At 47.8% G+C, this 27,769-nt stretch overlaps 6 protein-coding genes across 6 annotated transcripts; 3 read left to right on the top strand and 3 right to left on the bottom strand.

Annotated features, from left to right (window-relative positions):
* Nucleotides 1-479: 479 nt before the first annotated feature.
* N7458_000558 (ankyrin repeat domain-containing protein) lies at nt 480-1,361 on the bottom strand (the record flags this gene model as incomplete). Its single annotated transcript, XM_056903952.1, has 1 exon — nt 480-1,361. One exon carries the CDS (start codon nt 1,359-1,361, stop codon nt 480-482), a length of 882 nt encoding a protein of 293 aa, XP_056771719.1.
* Nucleotides 1,362-2,310: 949 nt separating this feature from the next.
* On the top strand, nt 2,311-3,640 carry N7458_000557 (Histidine protein kinase NIK1; the record flags this gene model as incomplete). The annotated part of the gene is made up of 2 exons (XM_056903951.1): nt 2,311-2,418; nt 2,486-3,640. The coding sequence occupies 2 exons, from the start codon at nt 2,311-2,313 to the stop codon at nt 3,638-3,640; spliced, it is 1,263 nt and encodes a 420-aa protein (XP_056771718.1).
* A 27-nt stretch (nt 3,641-3,667) lies between these two features.
* Nucleotides 3,668-7,784, top strand: N7458_000556 (CheY-like superfamily; the record flags this gene model as incomplete). Its single annotated transcript, XM_056903950.1, has 5 exons — nt 3,668-6,187; nt 6,264-6,282; nt 7,253-7,491; nt 7,548-7,622; nt 7,680-7,784. The coding sequence occupies 5 exons, from the start codon at nt 3,668-3,670 to the stop codon at nt 7,782-7,784; spliced, it is 2,958 nt and encodes a 985-aa protein (XP_056771717.1).
* Nucleotides 7,785-10,304: 2,520 nt separating this feature from the next.
* On the bottom strand, nt 10,305-11,321 carry N7458_000555 (uncharacterized protein; the record flags this gene model as incomplete). The annotated part of the gene is made up of 2 exons (XM_056903949.1): nt 10,305-10,782; nt 10,840-11,321. The coding sequence occupies 2 exons, from the start codon at nt 11,319-11,321 to the stop codon at nt 10,305-10,307; spliced, it is 960 nt and encodes a 319-aa protein (XP_056771716.1).
* Nucleotides 11,322-12,282: 961 nt separating this feature from the next.
* On the bottom strand, nt 12,283-13,513 carry N7458_000554 (uncharacterized protein; the record flags this gene model as incomplete). The annotated part of the gene is made up of 5 exons (XM_056903948.1): nt 12,283-12,344; nt 12,400-12,849; nt 12,905-12,968; nt 13,044-13,357; nt 13,414-13,513. The coding sequence occupies 5 exons, from the start codon at nt 13,511-13,513 to the stop codon at nt 12,283-12,285; spliced, it is 990 nt and encodes a 329-aa protein (XP_056771715.1).
* A 993-nt stretch (nt 13,514-14,506) lies between these two features.
* On the top strand, nt 14,507-16,923 carry N7458_000553 (uncharacterized protein; the record flags this gene model as incomplete). The annotated part of the gene is made up of 7 exons (XM_056903947.1): nt 14,507-14,688; nt 14,751-14,808; nt 14,860-15,441; nt 15,503-15,878; nt 15,934-16,064; nt 16,125-16,341; nt 16,400-16,923. The coding sequence occupies 7 exons, from the start codon at nt 14,507-14,509 to the stop codon at nt 16,921-16,923; spliced, it is 2,070 nt and encodes a 689-aa protein (XP_056771714.1).
* Nucleotides 16,924-27,769: the final 10,846 nt, after the last annotated feature.

Below are 27,769 nucleotides of genomic sequence, written 5' to 3'. Positions count from 1 at the left end.
ATAATGGTATACAGAAGCAGAGGAGGGCCAGGAAAGGCCTGACAAGAGCAAAGACAGTGAACAGATAGGATAACTATCAGTAGAGGTGCCACTGCTGGGAGCGGAAGGAGAAGTAGTCCGGACAGGGGCGTCCTGTTTCTGGAAGCGAAGGGGGAAGACCTGTAGTTATAGTCGCGCGCTGCATAGCTGCCACTAGGGCGGCTGGGACAGTCTATGAATAAAACAATCAATCAATCAATCAATCAATCAATCAATCAAGCTGACCAGCGACCCCTGGGGCTTTCCAACCCTCCTAGGAGTAAAACTCGCCCATCCCGAGACCACAAGGTTGATTTTTCGAATACACATTCTTTTGCCTCGATATGACCTTCTTTTGATATCTCCTGCTGTATCCTCGGGGCTGAGCACTGCAGAAGTGTGCGATTCTTCCGCTATTTCGACCCGTCTGCTTCTCAGACTGCCATCGAGCGCTTCCCACTTCAACAGTTATCCTTCGAGTCCGCCTCAATATCCTGTCGGTCTAGCAATAGCCTGACCACTGCTTCATGTCCACCTTCAGCCGCACAGGATAACGGTGTCCGACCCCAGTTAGCCTTTGAGTCCGCTTCAACATCTTGTCGGTCCAGCAGCAGCCTGACCACCGCTTCATGTCCGCGCCAGGCCGCATATAACAACGGTGTCCGACCCAGGTTATCCTTCGAGTCCGCCTCAACATCTTGTCGGTCTAGCAATAGCCTGACCACCGCTTCATGTCCGCCTCCAGCCGCAAAGGACAACGGTGTCTGACCCCAGTTAGCCTTCGAGTCCGCTTCAACATCTTGTCGGTCCAGCAGTAGCCTGACCACCGCTTCATGTCCGCGCCAGGCCGCATATAACAACGGTGTCCGACCCAAGTTATCCTTCGAGTCCGCCTCAACATCTTGTCGGTCCAGCAGTAGCCTGACCACCGCTTCATGTCCGCCTCCAGCCGCAAGGGATAACGGAGTCAACCCATCGTTATCGTTCGAGTCCGCCTCGACATCTGGTCGGTCCAGCAGTAGCCTGACCACCGCTTCATGTCCACCTCGAGCCGCATAGGATAACGGAGTCAACCCATCGTTATCGTTCGAGTCCGCCTCGACATCTTGTCGGTCCAGCAGTAGCCTGACCACTACTTCATATCCACCTCTAGCCGCATAGGATAACGGCGTCCGACCATAGTTATCCCTCGGGTCTGGCCTGATACCGGCGTTTGCGAGCAGCAGCTTCATCAATTCGCCCTCCCCTCCCTCGCGAGTAGATGTAGGATCGACCTCCCTCCTTCGTCCTGAAGCGTGGTATGCTGAAAAGTGAGGACCCGTGCGAGCCCAGGAGCCGCACATAGGAGAGATAGCAGGTCAACAGGCATAAGATATTCGGCGGAAAGCAGGGTAAGTTCGATAGGGAGATAGGCTCCTACCCTAGACACTCTCATTATGTCGCTTTCGCGGAGATACGGAAACAGTAGATATAATTCACACGTCTAACTCGGAAGCCGAGCGACGCAAATGATTCAACGAGGGACAATGTTCAAGGATGAAAGAGGTTTCAGTTTCCCCAGCTTGTCGAAGTACTCCTGAATACTAATAATAGAGGGGTGTGGGGCGAAGGGTGTCCAATCTTCTGAGGCGTCACTGTATGTCTCATACCTAGCCCGATGATTGGTACAGAGCGGCCCCTTCATCCTGAACATCCTTAGATACCCGAACTCTCTCTTTCAGGGTCTTCTGTTCGACATCCCCGATTTCCCGAGTCAGTCGGGACGTCCCTAGATCATACCCTCACATCCGTCCCCGAAGAGCTCCTATAGAATCACCCCATATCGCTGTAACCGGCTTGCTAGATTTATCGTGTCAGGAACCCGTCCCAGTACGTTGTGCTTGTCCTGACTCCGCTTCGGTGTTCGACCCTCCCGAACTCTTTTTTCTTAGATAGCTCCCATCCTAGCCCACGAACGCCTCGAGCTATCAGGAGAGACATTTCACCCTGGATTCGTATCTTGCCGGGACGACCGGACAGACGGCGCGGGGACTCGGAGTTTCGGGTTCTGCATATCATCACGACCATGGATGATCGACTAACAAGGTGCTAGGGCACAATGGCTGGTGCGGACGAGATTCTCGTGGCAGTGACGGCGGTGCTGCAGTCTCTCGCTAGAGACGAGCCCACCAGGGGCTCTGTCTCCCCCCCTTTGATTTCGAATTTCCCGCGACCAACGGTGCCAAATCATCCAAACTTCCCGGGGAACCCAGCCCAGCAAAGGTCGCCTTCGAAGCCGAGTTGGAGGCCTTGATGCGCCGCGTGCACCACCTGGAATTCCAAGCTGTCAGTCATCACAAACTCCCCGACATCCCCCAGCAGACCACCCTCGGATCCGACGAGAAGGACCTTGATTTTTTTGTGGACCTTCGGATTCGATCGCTTGTTGTCCGGTCAAGGTTCTGACTCTTCTTATTGCCTTACATAGCAGCAAAAACTGAATCAACCCAATCGGCGACAGCGGACTCTGTCGGGCCCTGAAGAGAAATTCCCTCATCCACCCCAACCATCCGCCCCGGTTGGAGACCTTGACGAAGACGACACCGACGAGGAGGATGAGACCGGCGCAACGCGTGTGGTTCGCGAAGAAGACATCAGCATCCTCCGTAATCATGTGCAAAAGCAAGCCGAGGAGATCAGCTTCCAGAAGGATATCATAGCGCAGTTTCGCAACGAGTTGCAGAAGCAGGAGGAGCGCACTCGCCGTGCGCTCACCAAGGTCGAAAACGAGGATGTCGTTCTGCTCGAACGGGAGCTCCGGAAGCACCAGCAGGCCAATGAGGCCTTCCAAAAAGCCTTGCGAGAAATCGGCGGCATCATCACGCAAGTCGCCAACGGTGATCTCTCCATGAAGGTCCAGATCCACCCCTTGGAGATGGACCCGGAAATTGTTACGTTCAAACGTACGATCAACACCATGATGGACCAACTGCAAGTCTTTGGTAGCGAAGTGTCTCGAGTCGCTCGCGAGGTCGGAACGGAGGGTATACTCGGCGGTCAAGCTCAAATTACTGGTGTCCACGGTATCTGGAAGGAGCTCACGGAGAACGTCAATATCGTGGCCAAGAACCTGACGGATCAGGTGCGAGAAATTGCGGTTGTCACAACTGCTGTCGCCCACGGTGATCTGAGTCAGAAGATCGAAAGTCGCGCTCAAGGTGAAATTTTGGAACTGCAACAGACGATCAATACCATGGTGGATCAACTCGGGACATTCGCTACGGAAGTCACACGAGTCGCGCGCGATGTCGGTACGGAAGGTGTACTGGGAGGTCAAGCTCAAATTGAAGGTGTCCAAGGCATGTGGAACGAACTTACGGTCAATGTCAACGCGATGGCCAATAATCTAACCACGCAAGTGCGTGATCTCGCCACTGTCACCAAAGCCGTCGCCAAGGGTGACCTGACGCAGAAGGTGCAAGCTAACTGCCGAGGAGAAATTGCCGAGCTAAAGAATATCATCAATTCCATGGTGGACCAACTACGCCAGTTCGCGCAGGAAGTCACCAAGATCGCCAAGGAGGTCGGTACCGATGGTGTACTAGGTGGCCAGGCCACCGTGAATGATGTGGAAGGCACATAGAAAGACCTTACAGAGAACGTCAACCGCATGGCTAACAACCTGACTACTCAGGTACGTGAGATTGCGGACGTCACCACGGCTGTCGCCAAGGGCGATTTAACCAAGAAGGTCACTGCCAACGTGCAGGGCGAGATGCTTGATCTGAAGAGTACCATCAACGGCATGGTGGACCGTCTCAACACGTTTGCTTTCGAGGTTAGCAAGGTCGCGCGTGAGGTCGGTACCGATGGTACCCTGGGAGGTCAAGCTAAGGTGGACAATGTGGAAGGAAAATGGAAGGATCTCACCGATAACGTCAATACCATGGCGCAAAATTTGACGTCGCAAGTGCGAAGTATCTCGGACGTGACGCAAGCTATTGCTAAGGGTGATCTTAGCAAGAAGATCGAGGTGCACGCGCAAGGAGAGATGCTGACCCTCAAAGTGACTATCAATCACATAGTGGGTCGTTTGGCCAAGTTCGCTACTGAACTGAAGAAGGTCGCTCGCGATGTCGGCGTCGATGGAAAGATGGGTGGTCAAGCCAATGTGGAAGGGATCGCAGGAACCTGGAAGGAGATCACGGAGGATGTGAACACCATGGCCGAGAACCTGACATCCCAGGTGCGTGCATTTGGCGAAATTACCGATGCCGCCACGGATGGTGATTTCACCAACCTCATCACTGTCAACGCTTCGGGAGAAATGGACGAACTGAAGCGCAAGATCAATAAAATGGTTTCCAACCTGCGAGACAGTATTCAACGAAACACTGCCGCCAAGGAGGCTGCCGAGCTTGCTAATCGCACCAAATCTGAGTTCCTGGCCAACATGTCCCACGAGATCCGAACTCCCATGAACGGTATCATTGGTATGACCCAGCTCACGCTGGATACCGACGACCTGAAGCCGTATACCCGGGAAATGCTGAACGTGGTGCACAATCTGGCCAACAGTTTGCTCACAATCATTGACGATATACTCGATATTTCGAAGATTGAAGCCAACCGGATGGTCATTGAGAGCATTCCATTCACCGTGCGCGGTACCGTATTCAATGCGCTCAAAACTTTGGCTGTGAAGGCGAATGAGAAATTCCTTAGCCTGACTTACCAGGTCGACAACACAGTCCCCGACTATGTCATTGGCGATCCGTTTCGTCTGCGCCAGATTATTCTCAACTTAGTCGGTAATGCCATCAAGTTCACTGACCATGGTGAAGTTAAGCTCACGATCCGCAAATCCGATCGTGAGCAATGCACCACCAACGAATATGCCTTTGAGTTTTCCGTCTCCGACACCGGTATTGGTATCGAGGAGGACAAATTGGACTTGATCTTCGATACCTTCCAACAGGCTGATGGGTCAACCACCCGCAGGTTCGGTAGTACCGGTCTCGGTCTGTCAATCTCCAAACGCCTGGTCAATCTCATGGGTGGTGACGTTTGGGTTACCTCGGAGTACGGACACGGCAGTACCTTCCATTTCACTTGCGTCGTGAAGCTTGCCGATCAGTCCTTGAACGTTATTGCTTCTCAGCTCTTGCCATACAGGAATCACTGGGTGCTGTTCATCGACAAGGGCCAGAACGGTGCCCAAGCCACTAATGTCATGAAGATGCTCAAGCAGATCGAATTAGAGCCGTTGGTGGTGCGTAACGAAGAGCATGTTCCACCACCTGAAATCCAAGACCCCTCTGGAAAGGAGTCTGGTCATGCATACGATGTCATCATTGTGGACTCGGTGGACACTGCTCGCATCCTGCGAACATCCGACGAGTTCAAGTATATCCCTATTGTTTTGGTATGTCCTTTGGTCTGTGTCAGCTTGAAATCTGCTTTGGATCTTGGTATCAGCTCGTATATGACAACGCCTTGCCAGCCCATTGATATGGGCAATGGTATGCTTCCTGCATTGGAGGGTCGGTCGACGCCGATCGCCGCCGACAACTCCCGCTCGTTCGACATCCTTCTTGCTGAGGACAACGACGTCAACCAGCAACTCGCCATGAAGATACTCCAAAGGCACAACCACAACGTCTTTGTTGTTGGTAACGGTCTAGAGGCCGTGGAGGCTGTCAAGAAGCGCCGCTATGATGTGATCTTGATGGATGTTCAAATGCCCGTCATGGGTGGTTTCGAGGCTACTGGCAAGATTCGAGAGTATGAACGAGAGAGTGGTCTCCAGCGAACCCCGATTATTGCACTCACTGCACACGCCATGCTGGGTGATCGCGAGAAGTGTATCCAGGCTCAAATGGACGAGTACCTGTCCAAACCACTTAAGCAGAACCAGATGATGCAGACCATTCTCAAGTGCGCAACGCTTGGTGGATCGCTGCTGGAGAAGAGCAAGGAACCTCGGATCTCGAGCAGTGGAGAAATGCATCCCATCCACTCATCTGTCTCCGATAATCAAAATCAACAGCAGCAGTCACAGAAACAACAAGAGTTGCCCTCCCCACCATGGCCTGGCATAGAGACCCGGGCAATCTCCACTGCTGGCCCGATAGGCCGTGGTAGTTTCGCCGAGCCTCAAGACAAAGATGAAGAGACGATCGATGATCGGGTACGTTACCATGTCTGTTGTTGAAGGACTGGGTTCCGGATCGACCCTTGGCTAACCGTTCCTTCTTTCATCATAGACATTGCTGCGCTCCAACAGTACCTGAGCTCTCGTTTGCATACCCTGAACATTTACTTTCCCGCCCTGCAGATTGGCCCGATGGTTTTGGTGTAGCCTGTTGATACCCTGTCCATATGAGTCTGTTGAGTGCTTCTTGTTATCATTCCCATTTTCTTTTCAAGGTGGTGAAGCCGAAACGGAACTCTCATGAATTTTCTGCTTTATTCCCACTTCACTTATATTTGCTCATACCCGCGTACTTCATTATCACCTTTCTTCCATCGTTTTTGCCATGGCCGGTTGGGTTCACACTTCTTCTTTGTCTCTCTGCCCCGTACAAGGATAGGCCTAGTAATTACATATATTATAGAGCCACCAGTCTACAGGACCCAGCGTCACGTCTCTATCACTGTCGTCACAAAGGCCACTTCAGTTGACGTCCATACTCTCAGCCGCCCCTCATGAGATCATCTTCCCACGGGACCGGGAAGAAACGTCTCCCCATTAACTACGAACCATCATCTCCTGCCAGCAGTGCCCCTCAGACAAAGCTCCTCACCAGAATCCAAAACCCGGAGACCTGGCAGGCAGGCTTCCATATGGGCCAACCAGATGAGACATTCGGAACTCAGATCTTATAACAAAATACCGACAAGGTAATGGAAGATAGGATTTCCTCCAGGATAATCCGGCCAAGGGCCGTGAGGTTCCGATCACGTTATGTCTCGGTCCCCCTAAATTCGCTAACACTAACCCTCTTTGTAACTAGCTTAGTGGCAGCTGAATAAGCTTGAGAGGTAGCACGGAGCTACGGCTCCGGAGCCGGACCCCGTATCTCAAGGTCTGATAAGACTATCTATGCCGAGAATGCTCCGTTTCAATCGGTATATAAGCAGGTGCTGACAGCTTGTCTCGTACCTACTTGTCTATATCTCTAGTCTTTATCTATACGCTTCAACAGTAAGATACACTTAGTCGTCGTCTAAAATCTTGTGCTAACATCTCTAGTGTCTAACAACAAAATCGTTCCTCTTACCATTATCAAGGGCGCCGGCCATGAACACATCCCTATCCCCGAGGGCGAATGCGCCATTATCGCCGACTTCCACTCAATCAAATCCCAGAGCTCACACTCCACCCCTTACCTGACCACTGGATTCTACCGTGTTGTGCCCGGACCTACACGATACGGCGAGTACGACTACGAGGAGACCAAGTATGTTCTCAAGGGTCAAATCGACATCACAGTAAGATCCCAGTCGATTTCGAAATCTGTATTACGAATGATACTGATAACATACAGGATGAGGCCACTGGCAAGACCCACCACCTCGTTGCTGGAGACTGGGCCTTCTTCCATGTTGGATCCAAGGCTCAGGTTAGTTCTCTGTACTCCAATCAATCAACCTGTATACACTTGCTGACCCATTTATAGTTCTCAACAAAGACTGAGGGTGTTGCTTTCTACGCTGTCACCCGACCAATGAACGACGGTCACCCTAACCTTGTTGGCCGCGAGGAGAGCACTTCAAAGTTGTAAAAGTCAATGCTATCATAGCCTGTTAGATAAACCCTAATGCACGATTCATAATATTTCGTCTTGTCCAGGGTAATTCTAGTGCTAAATGGTTACAGGTCTCAGGAAAGTGATGTTTACCGGATTTGGCTGAAGAAAACTTGCGACAGAAGGGTCAGAATATCAGAATTACCCCTGCACCCGCTTGTGCCTCAATCTACACCACGACAAAGAAGGTAAATACGCGATTGTTGGAGAACTTAATCCTAATCTCTATCTCTTAATAAAGAGACAGCGTCCTTCTCTCTGAATCTCAACCCTTGCCCTTCGCTATACTATTGTTACACCTTGATTTATCTCTCCGAGATATCCAATAATGTTGTACCATCTTCAATACTATTGCCACATACCATGCGTCTTGAGCCTGCTACTCCATGCCGTACCTTACTCCAGCAGATGTGGCACCTTGCGAGCAGGGAAGTTTGCTTCATACGCAGACATGGAGCGAATGAGAGATCCCTTGTCATACCGTCGACCCACGAAAGCCATACCGAATGGAAGATTAATATCGTCATAGCCCAGAGGAACCGACCCAACGGGAAGTATCCCTACGGCACCGAGTCGCGAAGACGAGAATTCAGTCGGTAGCACGAGCACATCGGGCCTGTACTTCACAAAAAGGACAGCCGGACCTTCTTGATAAAGTCGAGCCTGGGTGTTCTTGGCCAACCAGTATTCTCCAGAAGTCGACCGATCACCCAGTTGATCTGCTGCAACTAGGACAGGAAAACAGCATTGGCCCTCTGGAGACTCAAGATCCCACAGCTTGACGGTGAAGTTAGCTATTACTCGCACAGTAGCCGGCCTAGGCGGTGCTCTACGTAAATCTATAGAGATAATCTATTCAACAAGCGAATCCTCTTCTAATTGGGTCAGTTTATGGCCTGATGGGCGTGTATCGACGCGTGAAGATAGGCCGTGTGCGCGGTTGTGTAGGGTAGTAAGCGGTATTTCGTATAGCTTCGCTGCTGCGCGTAGAGATTTGATACGCTATTTTGAATATCATTAAGGGCTAATAAGATCTTGCCCTCCTGATTAGCTGATTTCTGCTGAGATTCAGAGCGAATTGGTGGTATGGTAGGTGGTTGAAGTTGGTGTGTAGGTAGAAAGATGCGATTTTGGATGGGGTGTTCGAGACGGCCGGGAATTACGTTAGTGTAGTGGGAAAACTGCTGACGGTGGTTTTGTAGCGTGTTGGTTTCCGGTGTATGGTCCGTTTCCTAATCTTATGTTCTGCCTTACAGTTTGTCGCCTTTGCATTAATTATCCTGTTTGTTCGTTGCCGTTTTGGGTCGTGTGGAAAGCCTCATAGAGGAAGACACACAGAAAGAAGAAGATTATCGGTCACACAACAGACAGTCTTTATAAGCAATTCAATCGTTCTTTATTTCGACTACGTCATGCATTACAAGGAGTGATCTGATCCTGAAGACAATAGAAGAAATGTGAGATTCCACAGTTCTTCTTCATGGAGCTTGCTACTGCCTATTGATCTACTCGAGGTAGTCGACTGGGTTATCTACTGCCCTCCGGTGGATGGTTGGCGTTTCCTATCCTTCCTGGAGGCTGTTGTCCTCTCTCGTGCCTCGACCTGTCTGTTCCGATCAGACTGCCGTTAGTGCATCCCCCACTTTAATAGGTGCATATATATCTTATCTTCAAAATGGCTCTGGAAATATGCGACAGTCGACTTATGTTCCTGTTTCTACCGCAAGAGCTGAACTGTCCAACTACATGTCCTTTGACTAGGTTCTTGGACTAGATCAAACGTCGTCAGCGTCGGGCGCCTTCCCCTACGAAAGCAATACACCTAATGATCCTAGCGGTACGACTAGACGCTCGAAGTTCAACACTCCCTTTTTCAATAATAATTCTTCCGATCATTCTGGCTCCCCGCCCGTGGTGAAGCACCACTCCATCAAAAGTAAGGCCGGCCATCCTCTACGCTCGAAGACCAACACTCGTCGGGCGAAGAAACAAGTCAAGTGAACTCTCTTGATACATAAGACCCCATTGCATCAAGAGCAATGTTAACTTTAAATTGAGAAATACCAGAAGTCAATCGAGTTCCTTGATCTGCGAATGTGCAAATTGCAACAAACCGGGCCCCATCGGCCGCAAAGCATCCCTGATGCGCCATGTGGATAAACAGCACGTGGCTCCATGTTCCGTTCTATGTCTCGAAAAACACTGTGATAAAGTTTTCAATCGCAGAGATAACATGATGAATCACTTCCGCAGTGTTCACGGTGATGTCTTGTGAGGGGGACATCTTCTGGGTTAGGAGTTTTGGGCCATTGGAATGGCGATGTACGGTTGACTCGGATAAGCGCGGATTCCATGCGTTTCTGGCCTCAAAAGTAGTCATTTTCAGCGTCAATCTCATCTGCCCTCATATTCTATGTGCAAACTATCGTCCAAGGCACTTCGATTCCACAGTTACGGCTTGTTCATAGCCTGTATGAGGCAGGATACTGTCAGACCCTACCAAAAATAAAAGGGTTGTACAGGCTTCTCTTTGACCTGAATTTCAAAAGGCACCTCGTTCCCCAACAAGCGCACAAGTTCGTCTACCGCAACTGACCAATCGAACTGGACAATATACTTCGGGAACTTGACTGTCGCCATCGGCTTCAAAAGATGCACCACCGCATCCCGGTGCGGATATTCATCGTCAAGGCGTCCATCAGTGAACTCAACCCGAACGCACTGCAACGACTTCATCTCGGCGATGATTTTCCAGGCGGACTCCCAGAAGAAAGGTATGTCGAGAGGATAGATACTGTCGGCTGCATCTATGCGCGTCCCAAACCAGTATAGTTGGAGCAGGAAGTACAGATGTATAGATCGAATGCTATGTAGGCGCTGGGGGACAATGGTACGTTGGAGATCCACGATAGTCCGCGTTTGGCGGAAGCTGAGAATGTTTTGGGAGTAGAGGAGATCAATTGATTCGGAGTATCTAGCTTAATTAGTGGGTTTGTCACTTGCTTAGATGTGGAAGATTCTAACAACATACACCTGTCGGCAAGAGCGCAACAATCCCAGTCTTATGGGGTAAGGAGAACGGTCTTCAGGCTTATACCCCTTTGGGTACCCACTCCGGGCCGTCGTGCCGTCTCGCTTGTAGCAACGGCCCCAACAGCCGTGCTCTAAGCCTGGAATATCGGGGTTCTCATTAACGCAGCGCCGACTCAGGAGTCGCTGGTCCGCACTGGCGACATGGAGTTCTGGATGACCTGGAGGGGCCAGGACTTCCCGATAAATCAGATACCGGATCTCTCGTGGGAGCGTAAAAAAAAATGCAGATTGCTGCTGATCGCAGGTTCTTTGTTGACGACTATTTCGGACCAAGTCCGTGTTACTAGGTGGGAGTGGCAGCGTCAGGGTCCGTTCGCGGACCGCTGGCAGGGATTCAGGACGGTCGCTGATGCGCCTGCGCCTCTCAGCAAGCTTCTTTTCGTCTCGGCGTCGAGCAGTAAGACTCCATGACCATTTCATGGTGATGTCGTCGTGGTCGGTTTGATGGTTGATGGGGAGGGGGAGGAATAGAGAAATACTCAACCTTAAATGTATCAGGCTGGCGAGGCTGAGTTAGTCTCCGCATCAGCCCCAGCGATTGATCCACAAGCAATAAACCAATCAACCAATCTGCTTGCTTGATGGCCAAGGTAAGGGGATTCTCCGACGGGCTGAGTTTGACTGGTGCATTATTCTATTTTTGTCGTTTCCTATGTACCTATGAACACCCCTGTACATAAAGTACCTATTGTAGTGGGGGAACTGCTGACGGGTTTAGAGTGAAGTGTTGATTGGCTAGGTCCGGTGGGTGTTTAGTAGCCGGTTTCTGATTTCTCACTTGGAGCTAATAGCTATGTCTTCTGTATTGGTTTGTGGGGAGAGCAAGGACAGAGAAGAGACACACTCATTTTTCAGGACCTGTCTCGCGAAGAAGGAAGCAGTTCAGCCATCTCTTTTCCAGTCACTCTTTCTAGTGAATCAATTCGTTCTATCTTCGCATTTTCTACGCGTTACGCACACGGGTAGTGATTTCTTATGGAGAGATAGAATTCTAGGCGACGAAGCGATCTTAGCCGGGTCTTTGCCTTTATCTTTGATTTTGCTACCTCCAGTGGACCACGCTGCCCTCCGGTGGGTGTTTGGTCATCCTTTTTTTTTCCTGGTGGTTGTCATCCTGTATTGTGCCTCGACCTGTCTGTCCTGACCAGACTGCCATGAGCATATCCCCGTGTTTACTATATAGAACCCAATACTGAGAGTATCCGCAGATGTAGGCGGACCCTGGCACGACATATATGGTTGAGAGAAATTGCAAAGTCTACCGTGACTTGTGATTCCATACAGAGAGATAAATACCCAATAACAAAAAAATGATAAAACTATGTAGCTTCCCTAGGTATACACCATAGACAACGCTATCCTGACAGACCACTTCCAATCCTTACTTGTCCTCTACGTCCCCATTCTCCTTCACCTGCTTCCCTTGCTTAATATACCTGATGGCTATAGCTCAGTCAGCAACCTACGTGAACAAAATTCACAAAAGGGACCAACATACCAGACCCACAAAGCGCAATCGAATCCGCATTGACTTGTGCTTGCCGGTTGCGATCATCGCTTCCCTCCTGCGCCAACTTCCGACACCTGTTCCACCCATACCTAACAGTCAGAAAGCTGGGCCCATCAACATCCAGCGACTCGCCCGCAACACGTGTATGCGTTAGCTCGTGCAGAACCACTTTGTCGAGCAGCGAGATCACATCAATAGGCGTTAGTAATGTGTGCGCCTTCGACAGGCCTTTGCTGATTGCCCGCCAAAATAGACCTTTAGCCTCTGCGTCCCTCAGGCTTTTAGTATCTTTAGATTTCATCCAATTGAGGAACCATGGGCATAACTGAACCTGGGAAGGCTTCGAATTTTCCTCAGGTACCCAGGTGTAGGCTACGTTAGGTTGGAGGCCTTTGCATGCCTCAAATGACTGGTCCTTTTCGAGGACCTCATCGATGTCTGTATGAACGTCAGACCAGGGAGATTGTGAATGTTGTTGGCTTAATGAACCTACCCTTATCGTACCATTGACCGCCAGGCCTCGGTTCAAAGCGGTCAAAGCCACAGTATATCACGATCTGCTCATCTGTCAATCACTTGTATCCCTATTACACCTGACATAGCCATGCCAGAGCTGAACCTAGAAGGCTTACCGTCGAACCGTCCGGATCCTCGTCATCTTTACGATCCTTTGCCTTGGCGAGAAGCGACATACGCGCTGTCACAGTCAGCAAACCGACCTCAAGGATGAGAATAAAAGAACAAGTGAATATACTTTTCAGCACACCAATTCGCTCTCTATTCGGCTCTTCGCCGTCTTTCGTAAACATCCACTTGACAACATTGAGGATGTTTTCCTTGTTCTGGCCCAGGTCCTGATTGGCGAGGATCTTGGTGAGTACGTCGGCCTCATCATTTGCCATCGCAAAGGCGTTATTCACGGCGGTAGTGACCATGTCATTGAGATCTGGGGGACGGAAACGTGTTATTCAAAGGTCAACAGGAAGAGCGTGTCTGGCTTACCACTTGTTTGGCATGACTTATCGAGCTTCCATGACAGGCCTTTAGCACTGGCCAGGCTGGTTAGGCCAAAGGCACAAAGTAGGCCTTTGAGGAATCTCATAGTCGAGTAGTAGAGGAGACAGATAAAGAAATAATGTGAAATGAATTGGCGAAGAGGCCAGACAAAGTAATAATGGAAGTTTATCGCACAGTGCGAATGTTAGCATCTTATATCTTCACCAATTTGAAGCAGCATCCGGTGGTCTACGACCAGCCAAGAACAGGCATCAAGCGAGCTGAACTGCATCGCCACGACCTTCATCTGCGTGAGGGGTATTGCATGAGTACAATGAATCAATATCCATTGCTAAATGTGTCGCGTTGGTCCTCTCGTATGCACAGTGTCGCCCCGCCTCTAGTACATAGCCCCTGCCCTTGGTAAATTGCCCCCGCACCAGGCAAGTGCCAAATACTTAGAACCCGCCCGTAAGATTTCCCCGCCGGATTATCTAGTGCTGATATGGGAGTATGAGGGTCCAGTGAATGTATCCCTTTGGGGAAAGCTAACCAGAGCTACGAGCATTGATTGGGTGCCTTGTCAGGTCCTGATCTAATGCTGAAGCCCCCAACAGCCCCCAATCTAAAAAAAACACCACCCGGATCAACGATGGCTGTGTGCCTGACACCCTAGCTCAAGACCCTACATCGTGAGGCTCGGCATAAACCTTGTGAGGCTGCGGCGATGTGGGGGCCCGATCTATAACCTATGGTCTGAGGGTACTACTCCTAGTGGTATTTATATTTTCGCCCCTTATTGACTATTTGACGACTTTCCACATGCCATCGACTTCCTCGAATTGGGGCCCAATTGTGCAGATGGATGTTGCGTTGGATGCAGCTGCTGTCAGTCGCTATCAACAAGGTCAACAAAGCAGACTTGGGCAGTGCTTTGCTGGACTCTGCCTCGGACTTGTTTTGGGGCTGTTGTCTTCGTCCGATGACGCCGGGGGGGTGGGGGGTTGGTGCTGGAGAAAAACCAGAGGTATAAAGCTTATAGTGCCCTCCGCTGGAGTCGTTGAAAGAGCCAAGTGACAATCTCTCATACTCCATGATCATGAAGTCTCTTCTCGTAACATCCTTCTTCATTTCGGCGGCCTTCGCCTGGCCGGTCGAAGTACCAGCGGAGTCTACTTCGCCCCCGACCCGCGTCGAAGAGAGAGGCGTCGGCGAGGTGGCCGCAATTATACCTACAACCACTGGGCAGATTGGAATCAATCCGGTTTTCGTGAATCCAATGTTCGTCGCTTTTTCTGTTTGCTCTTCCTAAAATTGTTATCGCTTATGCTAATAGACCCTAGTGAGACCACAGCACCATACAACACATTCTTCTCGAACTATATCGACGACAAGGGCAACGTAAGCATATCATCGCACTGATTTGCAATTATCCTCGCTGATAATGTCCAGTGGAAAGCAAAAGACACAGAATACATAACCCAAGTCCAAGTCACAACCAAAGACAACAAGCCCACATCAGCCACCGTGATAGCCCCGGTAGCCGTTATGACGGGACCCAAAGGTTACTTGGACGTCCTCATGTCACCCAAGCTCGAACAGCAGCTGAGCGACATGATGGGGAAGGTTCCTGCATGCTCGAAGAAGCGGGAAGCAGCATGCGGCATCACCAAGTTCCTCGAGGACTTCAAAGCTGACAATTCCGAGCTGATTAAAGCCCTGAACGATGCGGTTAAAGACATCCAATTCCTAAGCCAGGACGTGCTCAAGGCCCTGGGCACTTCTGCTACCGCACAGGAGGCCCAGATGGTTGCGACTGGGATAGGTGGCATCAGCCTGGTCTGGATGGCTTTCCATGTCTACGCGAAAAACCATCTGCCGCTCGCGTTTGGGATTCGAGACCCACCGAAGAATAACATTCCCGCCATAGAGACTCCTCCTGATGAGCCCAAGAAGTGTCCGGCGGATGCGCCCAAGGGGAAGGATGCCCAACTCTGCCAGGACTGCAAAGGGAAAGATAATGTTTGTCAGGATGTATGTATCTCGTCACCCTGTTTATTGCCAGTGGTATATACTAATGACCTGGTTCGTATAGGGCAAATATAAATACTGTAAATGCCTCGACGTAATAAACCCCATATTCTTCCCCTTCGACCAGGATTGGTTGAACGCACAGGCCGATGTACTCAAGTACGCTCTTGAGCATATGGACGATAAGCCCAACGTGACCTGCTCCGACACTGGGTACGACAAGGCTGTCGCGGTCGACGTCTCTTTCGTGAACAGCTTGGCGGATAAATTCTGCAAGGGTGATGCGAAGAAGGCGCGCCATATGACGCTTGCCGGCAACGACATCTCGTCCACGGCGTATAAGAAATATACCTTTGACTTCTCGTACACTCCACCTAATAACGTGAACGAGCAGTGTAACACGGATTGTGCGGGGGCGATCAAGGATATAACGGCTCATTGTAAGCTTTCCTTGGAGCCAGTGAGTGACGGTGTATTAATGACATGGAATGACAGGCCAAGGACTGGACAGTCATAGTGTGCAGAGAGGAGCAAACGTGACTCTTCCATGCGGTGCGGAGTACAGCTATAAGATCAACATCCCCGACCACCCAGACCAAGCAGACATCACTTGTGCTAATGGAGGAGTATGTACCCAGTCTGCATGATAATTTCAAGTGCATTGTTAACGTGTGGTTTGAATGCAGGAATACAGCAAGGCCATCGATGTCGACGTCTCCTTCTTCCAACACATGTCCGAGAACTTCTGCGGCAGGGACCTCTCCAAAACTCCTAAAGTGGACCTAACCAGCGCCGACATCAAGTCCAGCGCTTACAAGGGCTACAAGTTCCACTTTGAAACCGACTCGAGAACAGATTGCCTGCCCGACTGCAAGGCTACGTTCGAGAAGATTGCTCCAAAGTGTAAGTCCCACTTCCATCCTGACCGGACCAGCCCCCAGACACTAATAAAGTAATACAGGTGAGGGCCTCAACAGCCACTCAATCCAACCATCCGGTGAAGCCAAATTCGCCTGTGGCACTAGCTTCAGCTACAAGATTGAGAAGCCTGACCAAAACTCGCCCCCGCCCGCAGGAACGACACCAGGAGATAAGCTCGGCTCGCTCCAATGTCATGGTGCCAACGACTTCGGCGAGCACGCAGACATCTCTCCCGACTGGCAAAACCAGTATACTGGGTGGGCGTGTGCGGGCACCGCTCTTTCTTCGAGCATCATGGATGAAAAGAGTGATCCAATTGTGTGGCAGACGAAGACGAATGATGCACCGTACTATTACTCGATCTCGTGGGTCAAGGGGTGCAGAGGGCAGAAGCAGAGCCCTTGGACCCCGTTGGGGGACCAGAAGTTCCCGAATAGCAACGACCAGATTACGTGCACGAGTCTGTTGAGGAAGGATTACACAGACTGCAATAATGGGGGTGTTGGAGGATACAGGGATGCCGGGTGTTTGCGATATGAATTCAAGGCGCAGTATACCAAGTAAAGTGGAGTTTGGGAAGGAAGAGACTTCGGGTAAATAGGTGTGGTAGAATTGGTTCAGTATTGAAAGGTTTTTAAATCACAGAGGCCCATACGAAGCGATGTCCTACATCAGTAGTTAGCCGCCGCTTCAAAGGGCGGATTCGGGACAAATCTAAGAAAAAAATGTCGATTCCATCCACCGAGACAGAGGAAACAGCAGATGCTCAAAGACCACCCAGACCAAATATGTTCTGCTGCATAGTCTTAAGGCCGAAGAACCAGACAGCGGTTTTCGTTGATGACACAGGGTCCTGGCGAGGATAGATGAATATGAAGACGACCAAGAAAGCGGGGAATTGGAGACGTCGTAGTTCCTCGTGTGGCGTGACTCCGGGGTCCATATGCCGGTACCTGCCTCGTGGCTCTCTACTGTGCACGGATTTTGATGTTTGTCTTCTAGGCTTATTCTAAGGTCACGTATCTGGCAAAGTTGCGGTCTCCGATAGGACTCCAACACCTAACACTACTCATGTCACGTGCGGTCCGGATGTGTCGGAGCAGCAGTACTGGTGGATAGCCGGAGAAAGGAGATACTATAGATCCGCCGGGATTAGTTATGTATTCGAGCCAATCTAAATTGCTAGCGAGGGGCATTATAGAAATTTAGACCGGTTACTTCAGCCTAGACAGCTTGCCGCTTTCTCGACTGGCTCTTGGGCTATTTTCATTAAATGCAGAGCTCTCTTTGACTTCTAACTGCTCCCACGAACTTTATGGGTGATCCCTGCTCAAATGGCTACTAACCGGCCCACGCCAGCATCCCCCTAGTAACTAACAAAGAGGGTAAAATTAGGTCAATCAGTATACCGAGCGACTAACTCTTCACTAAGTTTACAGGCAGTCTCAGCCGGTAACGCTCGCTTAGGGCCTGAGAAAGGCGATACTATGCATATTAGAGCTAGCGAGAAAGGATACTAGCTCACACGCTATAGGACTATTTCGGAGCAGCTAAATTCGTCTATGTGGTAGGCAGAGTATTCGGATATACTAGGTAGTGTGATTATTGTTAAATTTATTAAGGCCGCTAGCCCGGAAGAGCACTACTTAGTTTACGCTACTAAATCCTAGATACGCGAGTCCGTGTGTAAAGATAGTCTACTTGCAGGGTAGAAAGCCTGTCGACTAGGTAGGAGAGCAAAGCACTAAGTCCGATTGTAACAGAGACTGTTTCTTGGGGCGGCCTTCTTCCCTGTCCCCCTACTGATCTTATATACAGTAAACCCTACCACGAGAGGGGTAACCACGTTGGCTTGCATGAGCTGTATGTAGATCGGCGGATGACTCTCCTCCGTGGAAAACAGCGGTGAGAGCGCAGGGATAGGCCACCCTGAAGTGGTGCGCCATGGTTGATCTCCATGGATGATCTCCCATGGTGGCCTGAGTCCCAAGGCCGAAAAGTGTGAATAGCCTCATGGTGGGAAATATCATAACACCGTGATTCACTCGTCACTCGAGGGACACGTAGGTACTATCGGTCTAATCTATTAGTGTTAACTCTAACCCACTCTTTAGTTAGCGATCCTTCGTACGCTCGGTTCTAACGCCCGATTCTAAAGTATATATACCGAGCACGTCGATACGAAATCGCTAGTGTAGCTCCGATAGCTAGCTAGCGATCTTTTCGCCGGTAATTCCTCCGATACGAAGACGATCCTCGCTAATATATCGTTAGCACTTAAATTTCTCTACGGTAGCGGAATCGTTCATAACGATCTTAAACTAGTAAATATTCTATATAGCCCCGCTCGGGGCACCGTTTTAATCGATTTTAGCCTTAGCTTTTTAGACGGTTAGCCTCTCTAATAGGCGGCTCGCCGTAGTATCTACCACCTAAGTTTATGCGTGACTAGCGCTTACGTGGCCTACCCTGTGATATATAGGCCTTAGGTGTTATCGTACCATAGCTACTTAGCTATTGTAAGGATAGAAAGGTGATAGGCCAGGTAGAAGGTGGTTGAATCGAAACAAACAAGGATGATCGTTGAGGCAACGCTTCGGCTACGAATCAATCTCTTTTCCATGCAGGTCAAAACATCAATTGATTCTTGAGGATCTTCCAAAAGGCCCCATTGCATGGGCCTTTTATCCTCAAGCCTCTCTTAACTACATGACGTAGTATACATATATCATCTACCAAATAGAACCCTTCCAGAAGGGCCCATCGCAAGGTGGACCCATCATCAAAGAAAGCAAGGTTTATATGACACACTTGACAAGGGCCTAAACTGGCCCGAAGCGTTATCGAAAAGCGGTAGTTTTGATTGGTTTCCCTTACAAAACCAGATCATCCCGAAAGACATGTGGAAAGATCTTCCAAAAGATATATGGAAAGATCTCTTTTTACAGCTATATTCCCTTACCCGAAAAGTCACTAAACTAGTTAATTATAGATATATATCCGTTAAAACCTGGTACGCCCTCTCACTTAAGAGCGACTAACTTAATGTCCCGGTGGCTTAAGTAAATCGAGAATGCCCGGTTAAAGCTATGTTAGAAAGAGAAATTACTAGTATCTATAATTAGGGATATTCTAGCACCGGAATTAAAAGAGCGGATTAACGCGGCGATACTAAGTCGGCGGGTGATAGAGACTTACTTCGAAGAGAGGATATACGGATAAGGTTACTAGTATATAAGCGTCTTTAGGTCTGGATATTACCTACTATCTTAATTTATGTACTAAAGAATAAATTATAATGACCGCTGTCTAAAGAACTAAAGCGCGAGAAACTGTGACGGTCGAGGACGAGCTGGAGTGAAGGGTCAAGTGGTGAACTGGTCAATTGGTGTTTGATGGAAGGTTCCTTTAGCCTACAACAAAAAGGCTTCCACGCGGCAGATAGAACCTCTTCTTCTTTTCTCCCCTAGATTTAGTCGCTTCGTTGAATGCACCGATTTGGACCTGTCCTCTCGCTTGGCTGTAACACAACTAGTATACCTCTGGCACCTGTGACACGCCCAGAATATCAAGATCCTCAAGCACGACATTCATTGAGGACGACACCAATAGGATCTTTATGCACTTCGGGATGAGCTGAAGACACGATGAGGTCGATCGCACGCGAGTGGAATTGTGAAGCGAAGGATCTTGATTCAATAGCATTGGGATGGTCTGCAGACCGGAAGGGCTGCAACAATATAGGCACAGAATCGACGAGGCCCTTCGCCATGAGAAGCGTTCTCGTAGCCTGGCTCTGCGGGCTACCTTTCATACATATGAGCATAGAATTCGGAGCAATACAGGAATTCACCCTTACTAGTATGTATATCGAGCCATTCGATGATGTGTATATACCACAAGAGTTCGTCTGACGCTCTTTCGAGCTCAAGTGCAGTCTCGATAAGGATTGTCTACTCTACAGTGGCAATAGTTCTATCCCGTAGCCATACCACCGCACCTGATAACCGAATTTTGAGTTACAAGGTCTCGATGTTCGTCCTCAACAGGGCTTAGCTTGCGACTGAAAGAACTTCGCTGAAACAGGGAGTTTTGTAGTATTTTGGCAAGTCCGGAAACTCAGGCTCGCATGCGCTGGCGCGTCCATCATGAGTCTTTGTTGCATGCGAGTCACAGTCGACAATTACTTATCCAGTGGTCTTTCAACCCTGTAGAAAATAAAGGGCCTACTTGATTAATGCTCGGTCGGAAACACATTTGTATTTCGGTTTGTGTATAGGCCACATCATCAGGTATTCATTTTCAGCTATCGGTCTTTGTTCTAGAGTCAAGAGATTATAAACTAGTGCTAAGATATTGTTGTGTGTGACAACACTTAGCGGCGCTATCTAAGCATGATAAATTCCTGATAGGCCGAATCAGCACATTTCCCACTCTACTTTGACGTAGGAATGAGCGAACGAATCAGCGAATGGACTTGTTGCCTGTTCTAGCCAGCCGCTTGGAATTGCACCAGCTTGCGACAGCGATGGAAGGAAAGCGCATAAAAATAGTAACAGAAGTCAAAAACCGTGGACAAAGGCCAAGAAACCGTGACATATGCAACAAAGACTCATGATGCACGCGCCAAGGAATGCGTTATATATACTAGGGAGCATCAGGATTTTGCCTCTAATTGGTCAGATCTACCTATTTAGGTCTTCGGAAAGGCCTTGGGTATGATTAGTCAACGCCCTGAGCGACCCTCCTCGTAAAGATAAAGGGTGGGTTTCCTACTGCAATATCGACCTGCATTTGTTTTGAATCAGCATCGCTACTGGGAACTTGATGATGGCTGCCATTATTCATCGAGATATACGAAATCCACTTCTCCTTCCGGAAATTGTTGGCTTGGTCATCGACAATGTTCATATGGTTCTAGATCTTCTGAACTGTGCCTGTGTTAACAGCGTTTGGAACGCAGAAGCTTTGAGAAAATTCTATATTGGCTCTATGAATGATATGCAGTTTCGTACACCTGACATTGGATCGCTGAACAGCCTCTTTGTAGCGTCGCGAAAACGCTTCGCTCGAAACATGAGGTTTGTGAAGCACCTCCTCCTCTCGCCAGAGATACCCGCGATTGATGAATCTGTGAACCCCTGGACTAGACTTGCATGCTTCGAAAAGTGTAGCGCCTAAGCAGCAATCAGAAGAGAGCGTGGAAAGAAGACACAGCGAATGAGAGAAGGCTACGAAAAATGCTGGTGAATGAAGAAGCAGGATTTGGCTAACAGCAGTATTTAAAGATAAAAGGTTTTGACAAGTAAAGGGTATTTCCTGGGGGCGAAGGTAAACCCTTTCTCTCATTACGTTCGTTTCAAGGCACAAGTACGAAAGGAAGTGTAGTTGAGTGATAGTATGAAGCTTGAACGATTAGTTTTGATAACCGACCGGAAAGGTACGCACGCATGTCCACAAGAATCAGCTAATTATCAAAGTGCGGGGTACGATGACACCACGTTCTCATAAACGAATGGATGTGACGATCGGCAGGTTGATGCCTGGTTCCTAACGCATCAATATACTAACTTAGAATACTTAGATAGCTCTCTTGCTATTCCTCTATCTTCCTTCCTTTCTTTCCTTATGCTTAGTTGCCTCGTTGAATGCTACCATGTTGATTGATAAACTTTGTGCCTGAGCCATGATAATAGATTAGGTGACTGATACTATACAAAAATAATGCGGGGCTAGGACCCCTGTGAATTCTCTTATTCCTGGTGAAATATCCTATTGTCAATTCGACGGATAGGCTTAGAAGGGGCTGATTTAATCTCTATAAGCAAATGGTTAAAGGAGGCTAGGTATGGATGTTAATGTTTTCCGCTTAGATCATCGTAGAGTTCTTTAAGGTCTTATACTGGTGTCGATATGTTCAGTCTAAATAAAAGTAGTTAGTAGGTAACCATACAAGAGACATTTGTTCGTTAATTTGTCGACTTACCCCGGATTGGCAGGCATAGATTTCTATAGATCCTTCGGCCCCTGGATAGCCGGCTGCTGCAACCTAGAAATGGGGTTAGATGTTAGTTTAGGTATCCCTATATATTTATACTGGTAGCAATTGTTATTAAAACGGAGTAATCACTTACCGATCCAGGGCCAGCACAGGTAGTTGCTGCTACCAGACGGACTGCAGCAAGAAGAAAAGGAATAGGCAGGAGAATATACATGTTTGAAGGTATTGAGCAGCACCTTTGCTTAATGACTGTGACCGAACCTTTGGGTCTGAAGTAAATAAGAAAGTTAGAATCATAGGGACGTATTTATATGTTAGTGAATAGTGAAAAGGCGGACACATAGCTGGTAGATATGACAGCTACACTGAGGGGGATATAATATGTAACCCCTACCAGATGCATCAATAGTCCTAAATACAGTTACACAAATGTAAATATCATGCAGCCTATTATATGCTTTAATAGTGCATTATAGACTGTTGAGGATCCAGCTTTGTTTACCGCTGATGATAGGAGAACAGAAGGTTTATATCATGTATGTCTACTCCGTACGCTATCATCGAATTAGTTAATTGTCAATTATTAGATAATTGCTTTTTTCTTGATAGCGCTCATTACCCTACGCTGGATAAGTACATTGAGTTCCAATCAATTTCTTAATATAGATAATGCGGTCTTGGCCCTGACGGTTCGAGAAAAAACGAAGAGTGTAGGTGGCGACGCTGATTTCTGGAAGGACTACGGAGTACAGAGCAGACGACCGTCTGGGTCTTATACATACCGCAGACACCAGTTGGTGGTCCTCCCACCGTGCCGGTCGTACGACTACAGCCTTACAATCGGCTAGGTCGGTAACGCAAGGTCTGGTCTGCTAGGTGCTACCTCGCCGGGCCTATGCACTCAATCTTACCGCCCCAGCCATCTGCTCTCGTCCCTCTGACCAAAAACCCCAGACCGTGTGCCCCCGACCGACACGGTCGACAGACCCTGGTCGTACGACCAGCACGAGCGGAGGACCGCCAACTACGAGCATACCCTGATATAAGTCCCAACTAGTTATGCATCTACGTTATTGCGGCCCCATAGGTCTACCGACCACCTATCTTTCTTTGATTTCCTTCTCATCCGATTTAAGCTGCTTCCATGCATCTCAACAACCTTCTATGAATACTTGATCAGAGTTGAGTGTTCTATCCCAACCGCGCTTTGCGATTCTGCCAGAGCAGATATGTTATAATGTAAAAAGAAGCTTGATTTTCTTCTTGAGGGAATATATAGGGGTATATATATATGAAGTCCAAATTGATTTCCAATCAACTTGGTTCTTCCTATACATAGAGCAGGAATTATTTCCGATGTTGCGGCTTCATTCCTAAGCATCAAGTGCCTGGTATCACAACAAGATACGCCAGAGTCCGATAGATAGATATCCCAATAAAGTGGGCACTTAAACACTAATAGCAACATTGATGTGTTGGTCAAGATGAGACATGTAGTAGCGCCAAATATATCACATGCCGAGTGATGCAACATTACACAAGGCCTGTTTAAGAGAGTTATAATGCTAGGGGCTTTGCCCTTCACTTCTCTTCACGGGCTAAGAAAACAGAAGGTGAGGTGAAAGAGGGGCAAGGATAACCTATGAGAGTAGCTATTAGGTTATAATCAATATATATAAATCAAAACTAGATCTGCTGGACAGTAATGCTAGACTAACAAATCAGTTACATGCTAATCCTCAAATGGCTAGCGATCGTTCTCGACAAAGGGCATTTATTAGGGTGATTGGCTATGGGCTACAGAGATCTTAAGGCGATCTGGGTCTAGCCCCCTAGTGCGTCTTTCGGAAAAGAAAGCCAGTGTGTCTGGGGGGAAATCTGTTTTCGAAATCCTCTGTACACATCATATCGATATATGCAATGCAATTACGCTTCTCCTTACTATACTCATAAGCTTGGAACTCTGATAATGTCACTGCATTATTATTATTATTATAATTTATAGTTATGTACTACAACATACTTCTTACTCCCAAATTTTAACCTCAGTGATATTATTTCACACTGCATATTATGATAAATCATACTTATTTGTATGCACCGCGCCACACTTCTCGACATATAATATCCTAGGTCTGTCCCTTGATGAAGACGAAACACCTTAAAGGATTTTGAGTGGCTGGGTATATTTTACCGTGATTGACGGTGTTCTGTGGTACGTATGATACTTTGACCCTGATACCTATTTTCCTGCTCAATATCAAGTGCCACACCTTGGGAGGCGGAGTAGTTAGCAATTATATCCTAGGAATGCAGGCAATAGTAGTGAATGATAATCAAGGAGGCAGCATTGGGAATCCCAGATTCACAGTAAGAATTTAGATTCAATAGGACAGATTGTTGACCCTCCAAAGACGGCTCTCATAATAATAGGGTGAGCACTAGTAGCTAATGGATTTTCCGCTATATGCATAACACCCTTCTGTGCACAATAGAGAATGTGCACGCTAGAAGGAGGTGAAAAGAGGCTGGACATAAGGGAATAAGGATCGGCTTAGCATACAGTACAGACGAACCAGACAGTGGAAGGTTGATTGGGATGGTGAAGTATGCTTAGGGGTTCTACTCATGAACAACAAAGGCTGTCAAACTTATTCTACTACTCCGTACACTAGGAACGAAGGCAGCATTTATAACATGAGGTACTGTACACAATAGGGGATCGGAGGAGAAAATCAAAAACATTCGGAATAATGGAAGTCGTACGCGAGAGTGTTGCGATTCTCATTGCTTTTTTATCTGATACGATGGTTGACGATCGGCATCAATAATTGATATGTGGGTTGATGCACATGCGCCGCATTGCCGATCCGAGGGCTTACGCACACAAACATGTTGACAGTAACCACATTGCACTACTTTCGTATGGCTTTAGAAATAAATAATAATGATTTACTGATTCTAACGCAGAGCCCTAGCAAAACTGGATTTTGTTATTGGGATCCAGGATTTAATATATCCAACAATCTCTCTCGTGGTGTTGCTACTGTAAGATCCAATATGAATAGCGGCCTTTGGTAGTAAGATAGATGGAATTCTGCAAGACGGAAGTTATCACGATTGCTGGAGGGGGTTTAAAAAGGAGCCTACATGATAGATAGCTGTCTTCTTCTTTCTCTTCCCTCTCTAGTCTTGATACCTTCGTTGAATACTACTATGTGGATTTGACATCCTTATGCTTGAGTGTAACAGTGAGAAGCTCTAATTCGTCTGCAAAAACAAAATATTGAACACAGTAACGAGGGGGTCAAATCTGCACTTATTTGTTAGTACTGGTTATTTCCTGATCTTCACGTTATAGTTATCATAGATTTACACTATATGAAAATCAAGATGAAGGGTGGGTAATTTGATTCTCAGGGATAATCTTTGGCATTATTCCAGTCCAAAATATGAAGTACAGCCTTTCCGGTGGCTCAAGAAATTGGCCATATATCATTAAGGGCGTAAGCTGTTCAAAACTGTACAGTAAAGTGCTTGAGCATACTGGTAACAGGCGAACGTGGGAAGACTCACGCAATGGCTATACTGTACTACCTTGCTAGACCTCGGCCTTAAAGCTAGCAAGTTACTACAGCTTATCATTTCAACTCTTCGTCTTTATTACTGTATAGTATGTGTGGTGAAATAAGAAACATAACAAAAGCATTTAAGCCACCGTGCCGGATATCACTCCATCGTAGCTATGAGGAAACTTGAAACGGGTCACAAAGTTGATAAATTCCAGGGAATCTGCCTTAGCCTGTTTTAAACCGGAGAACAGTGCCCTGGCTCCTCCTTTGCTGTCCTATAGCCGCAGGATACTAGCACCGTCTAGGTGATGAAAAGTTAGATCCCAAGAATTTTGTAATGACCACTCCCAAGTTCCTTAATCTCTCCAGCAAGAATATTGAGGCAGTACAAGAGGAGAGGACAAGATATGTGATTGTACAAGCCGTGCAGACGAATCGACCTTCGAAAATCGTCGAAAGACTGATGAGTCGGTTGAGAGCTTTGAGGATCCTCGAATTCGAAATGCGAATTCACGGAATTCCATCGAAGATTGTCATCGTACCAGCGAATTTGTTCGCTTATATTTCGGGATGCGTGTCCCGAATCTGGCTTGGAAATGGTTATCTTTAATAAACTCTACTTTTGTTTAGTATGTTCCTGTAGGGAACATGCCGCCTTCCGCTCAGCGAGAGTTAGGCGATTATTGATCTTATAATGCTTCAAAACTATCCAGTTAATACGCGGACATGAGTTCTCGAAAGCTTCCTAAGTGGCAAAACCTCTAACCATTCTATTAAAGTATTTCTCTTAGTGTAATCATTCGAGACGCTGGAACCTTTCGTAAGACAGGGGTAGATATTCCGTAAAATTTGAATTATCACCATAAGATTCATGACCTTTCTTTGATCCTGTAAAATCTGCTACTTTAGTTTGATTACTATTGAAACAAACCAGTTAGCAGAGTTGACGTACTTGGTTTAATGCTGTTTATCCTAATTTCTCCCCTTTCCGGCTGAAGGTAGGCCGTTGCTAGGTCTTGAACAAAGCTGGTACAGGCGAAGTGCTCGTAACTCCGGTAATTCGAAGATGTTGAAACAGGAGTAGATTCCGTGAGTATTAGGTCCTTCGGTATAATTTGGAGATTCTCCGCATTTACTCTCCCCGGAATTCAGAGGAACCCATCCGAATATTGTCTCTATTCGGACTTCGTTTATCCGATATACTAGGATCGTTAAGTTTATTATAGCAGATAACTGATTCAAGGTTGTATGAACCTGATAGCTCGTGATTAGCTATAACAGCGAGTTCTTGAGTTTCGCAGATCTACTAGTCGTTTAGCGTTGTCAATACCGAGTAATATAGAGATGAAAGTAGATGAAGGATACCTATTGATTGAATCAATTTTGAAGAGGATAATGAAAATGGACCTGAATATCACAAGGCAGGATATTTTATATCTTGAATAAATCCCCTCGTCCTAGAATTTAGCTTACTGATAACTATGGCGATGAGGGAATTCACGCTCCCAGGACACTCTGAGCAATTTTAATAACCTTGACTTCCTAGGATCTGTAACGGAATGTGCAGGTACCTGGTGGGCGTTTCATCATACTGGGCATTTTATGTCAACGGGATAGGGGTTACTCTTAGTAGGTTTAACGCCTCCTACCTCTGGCACGTTATCAGGAGTACTAGCTACGCTTTGAGTTCCTGGGAATCTAAATGATTAATGATTCTAAGGGAATTTGTGAAGATAGCTTATAGGTGTGACAAAATGGTATAGAGCTTGATGTGCTCCCAGGACTACCTAGTGCGTTCGTCGGCTGGAGTAGTATAATCGATTATCCAGTGGGTTCC

Source organism: Penicillium daleae, assembly GCF_028827525.1.
Source record: "Penicillium daleae strain IBT 16125 chromosome Unknown utg000001l_segment0_segment0, whole genome shotgun sequence".
NCBI lineage: Eukaryota > Fungi > Ascomycota > Eurotiomycetes > Eurotiales > Aspergillaceae > Penicillium > Penicillium daleae.
This window is presented reverse-complemented; position numbering and strand designations above follow the sequence as displayed.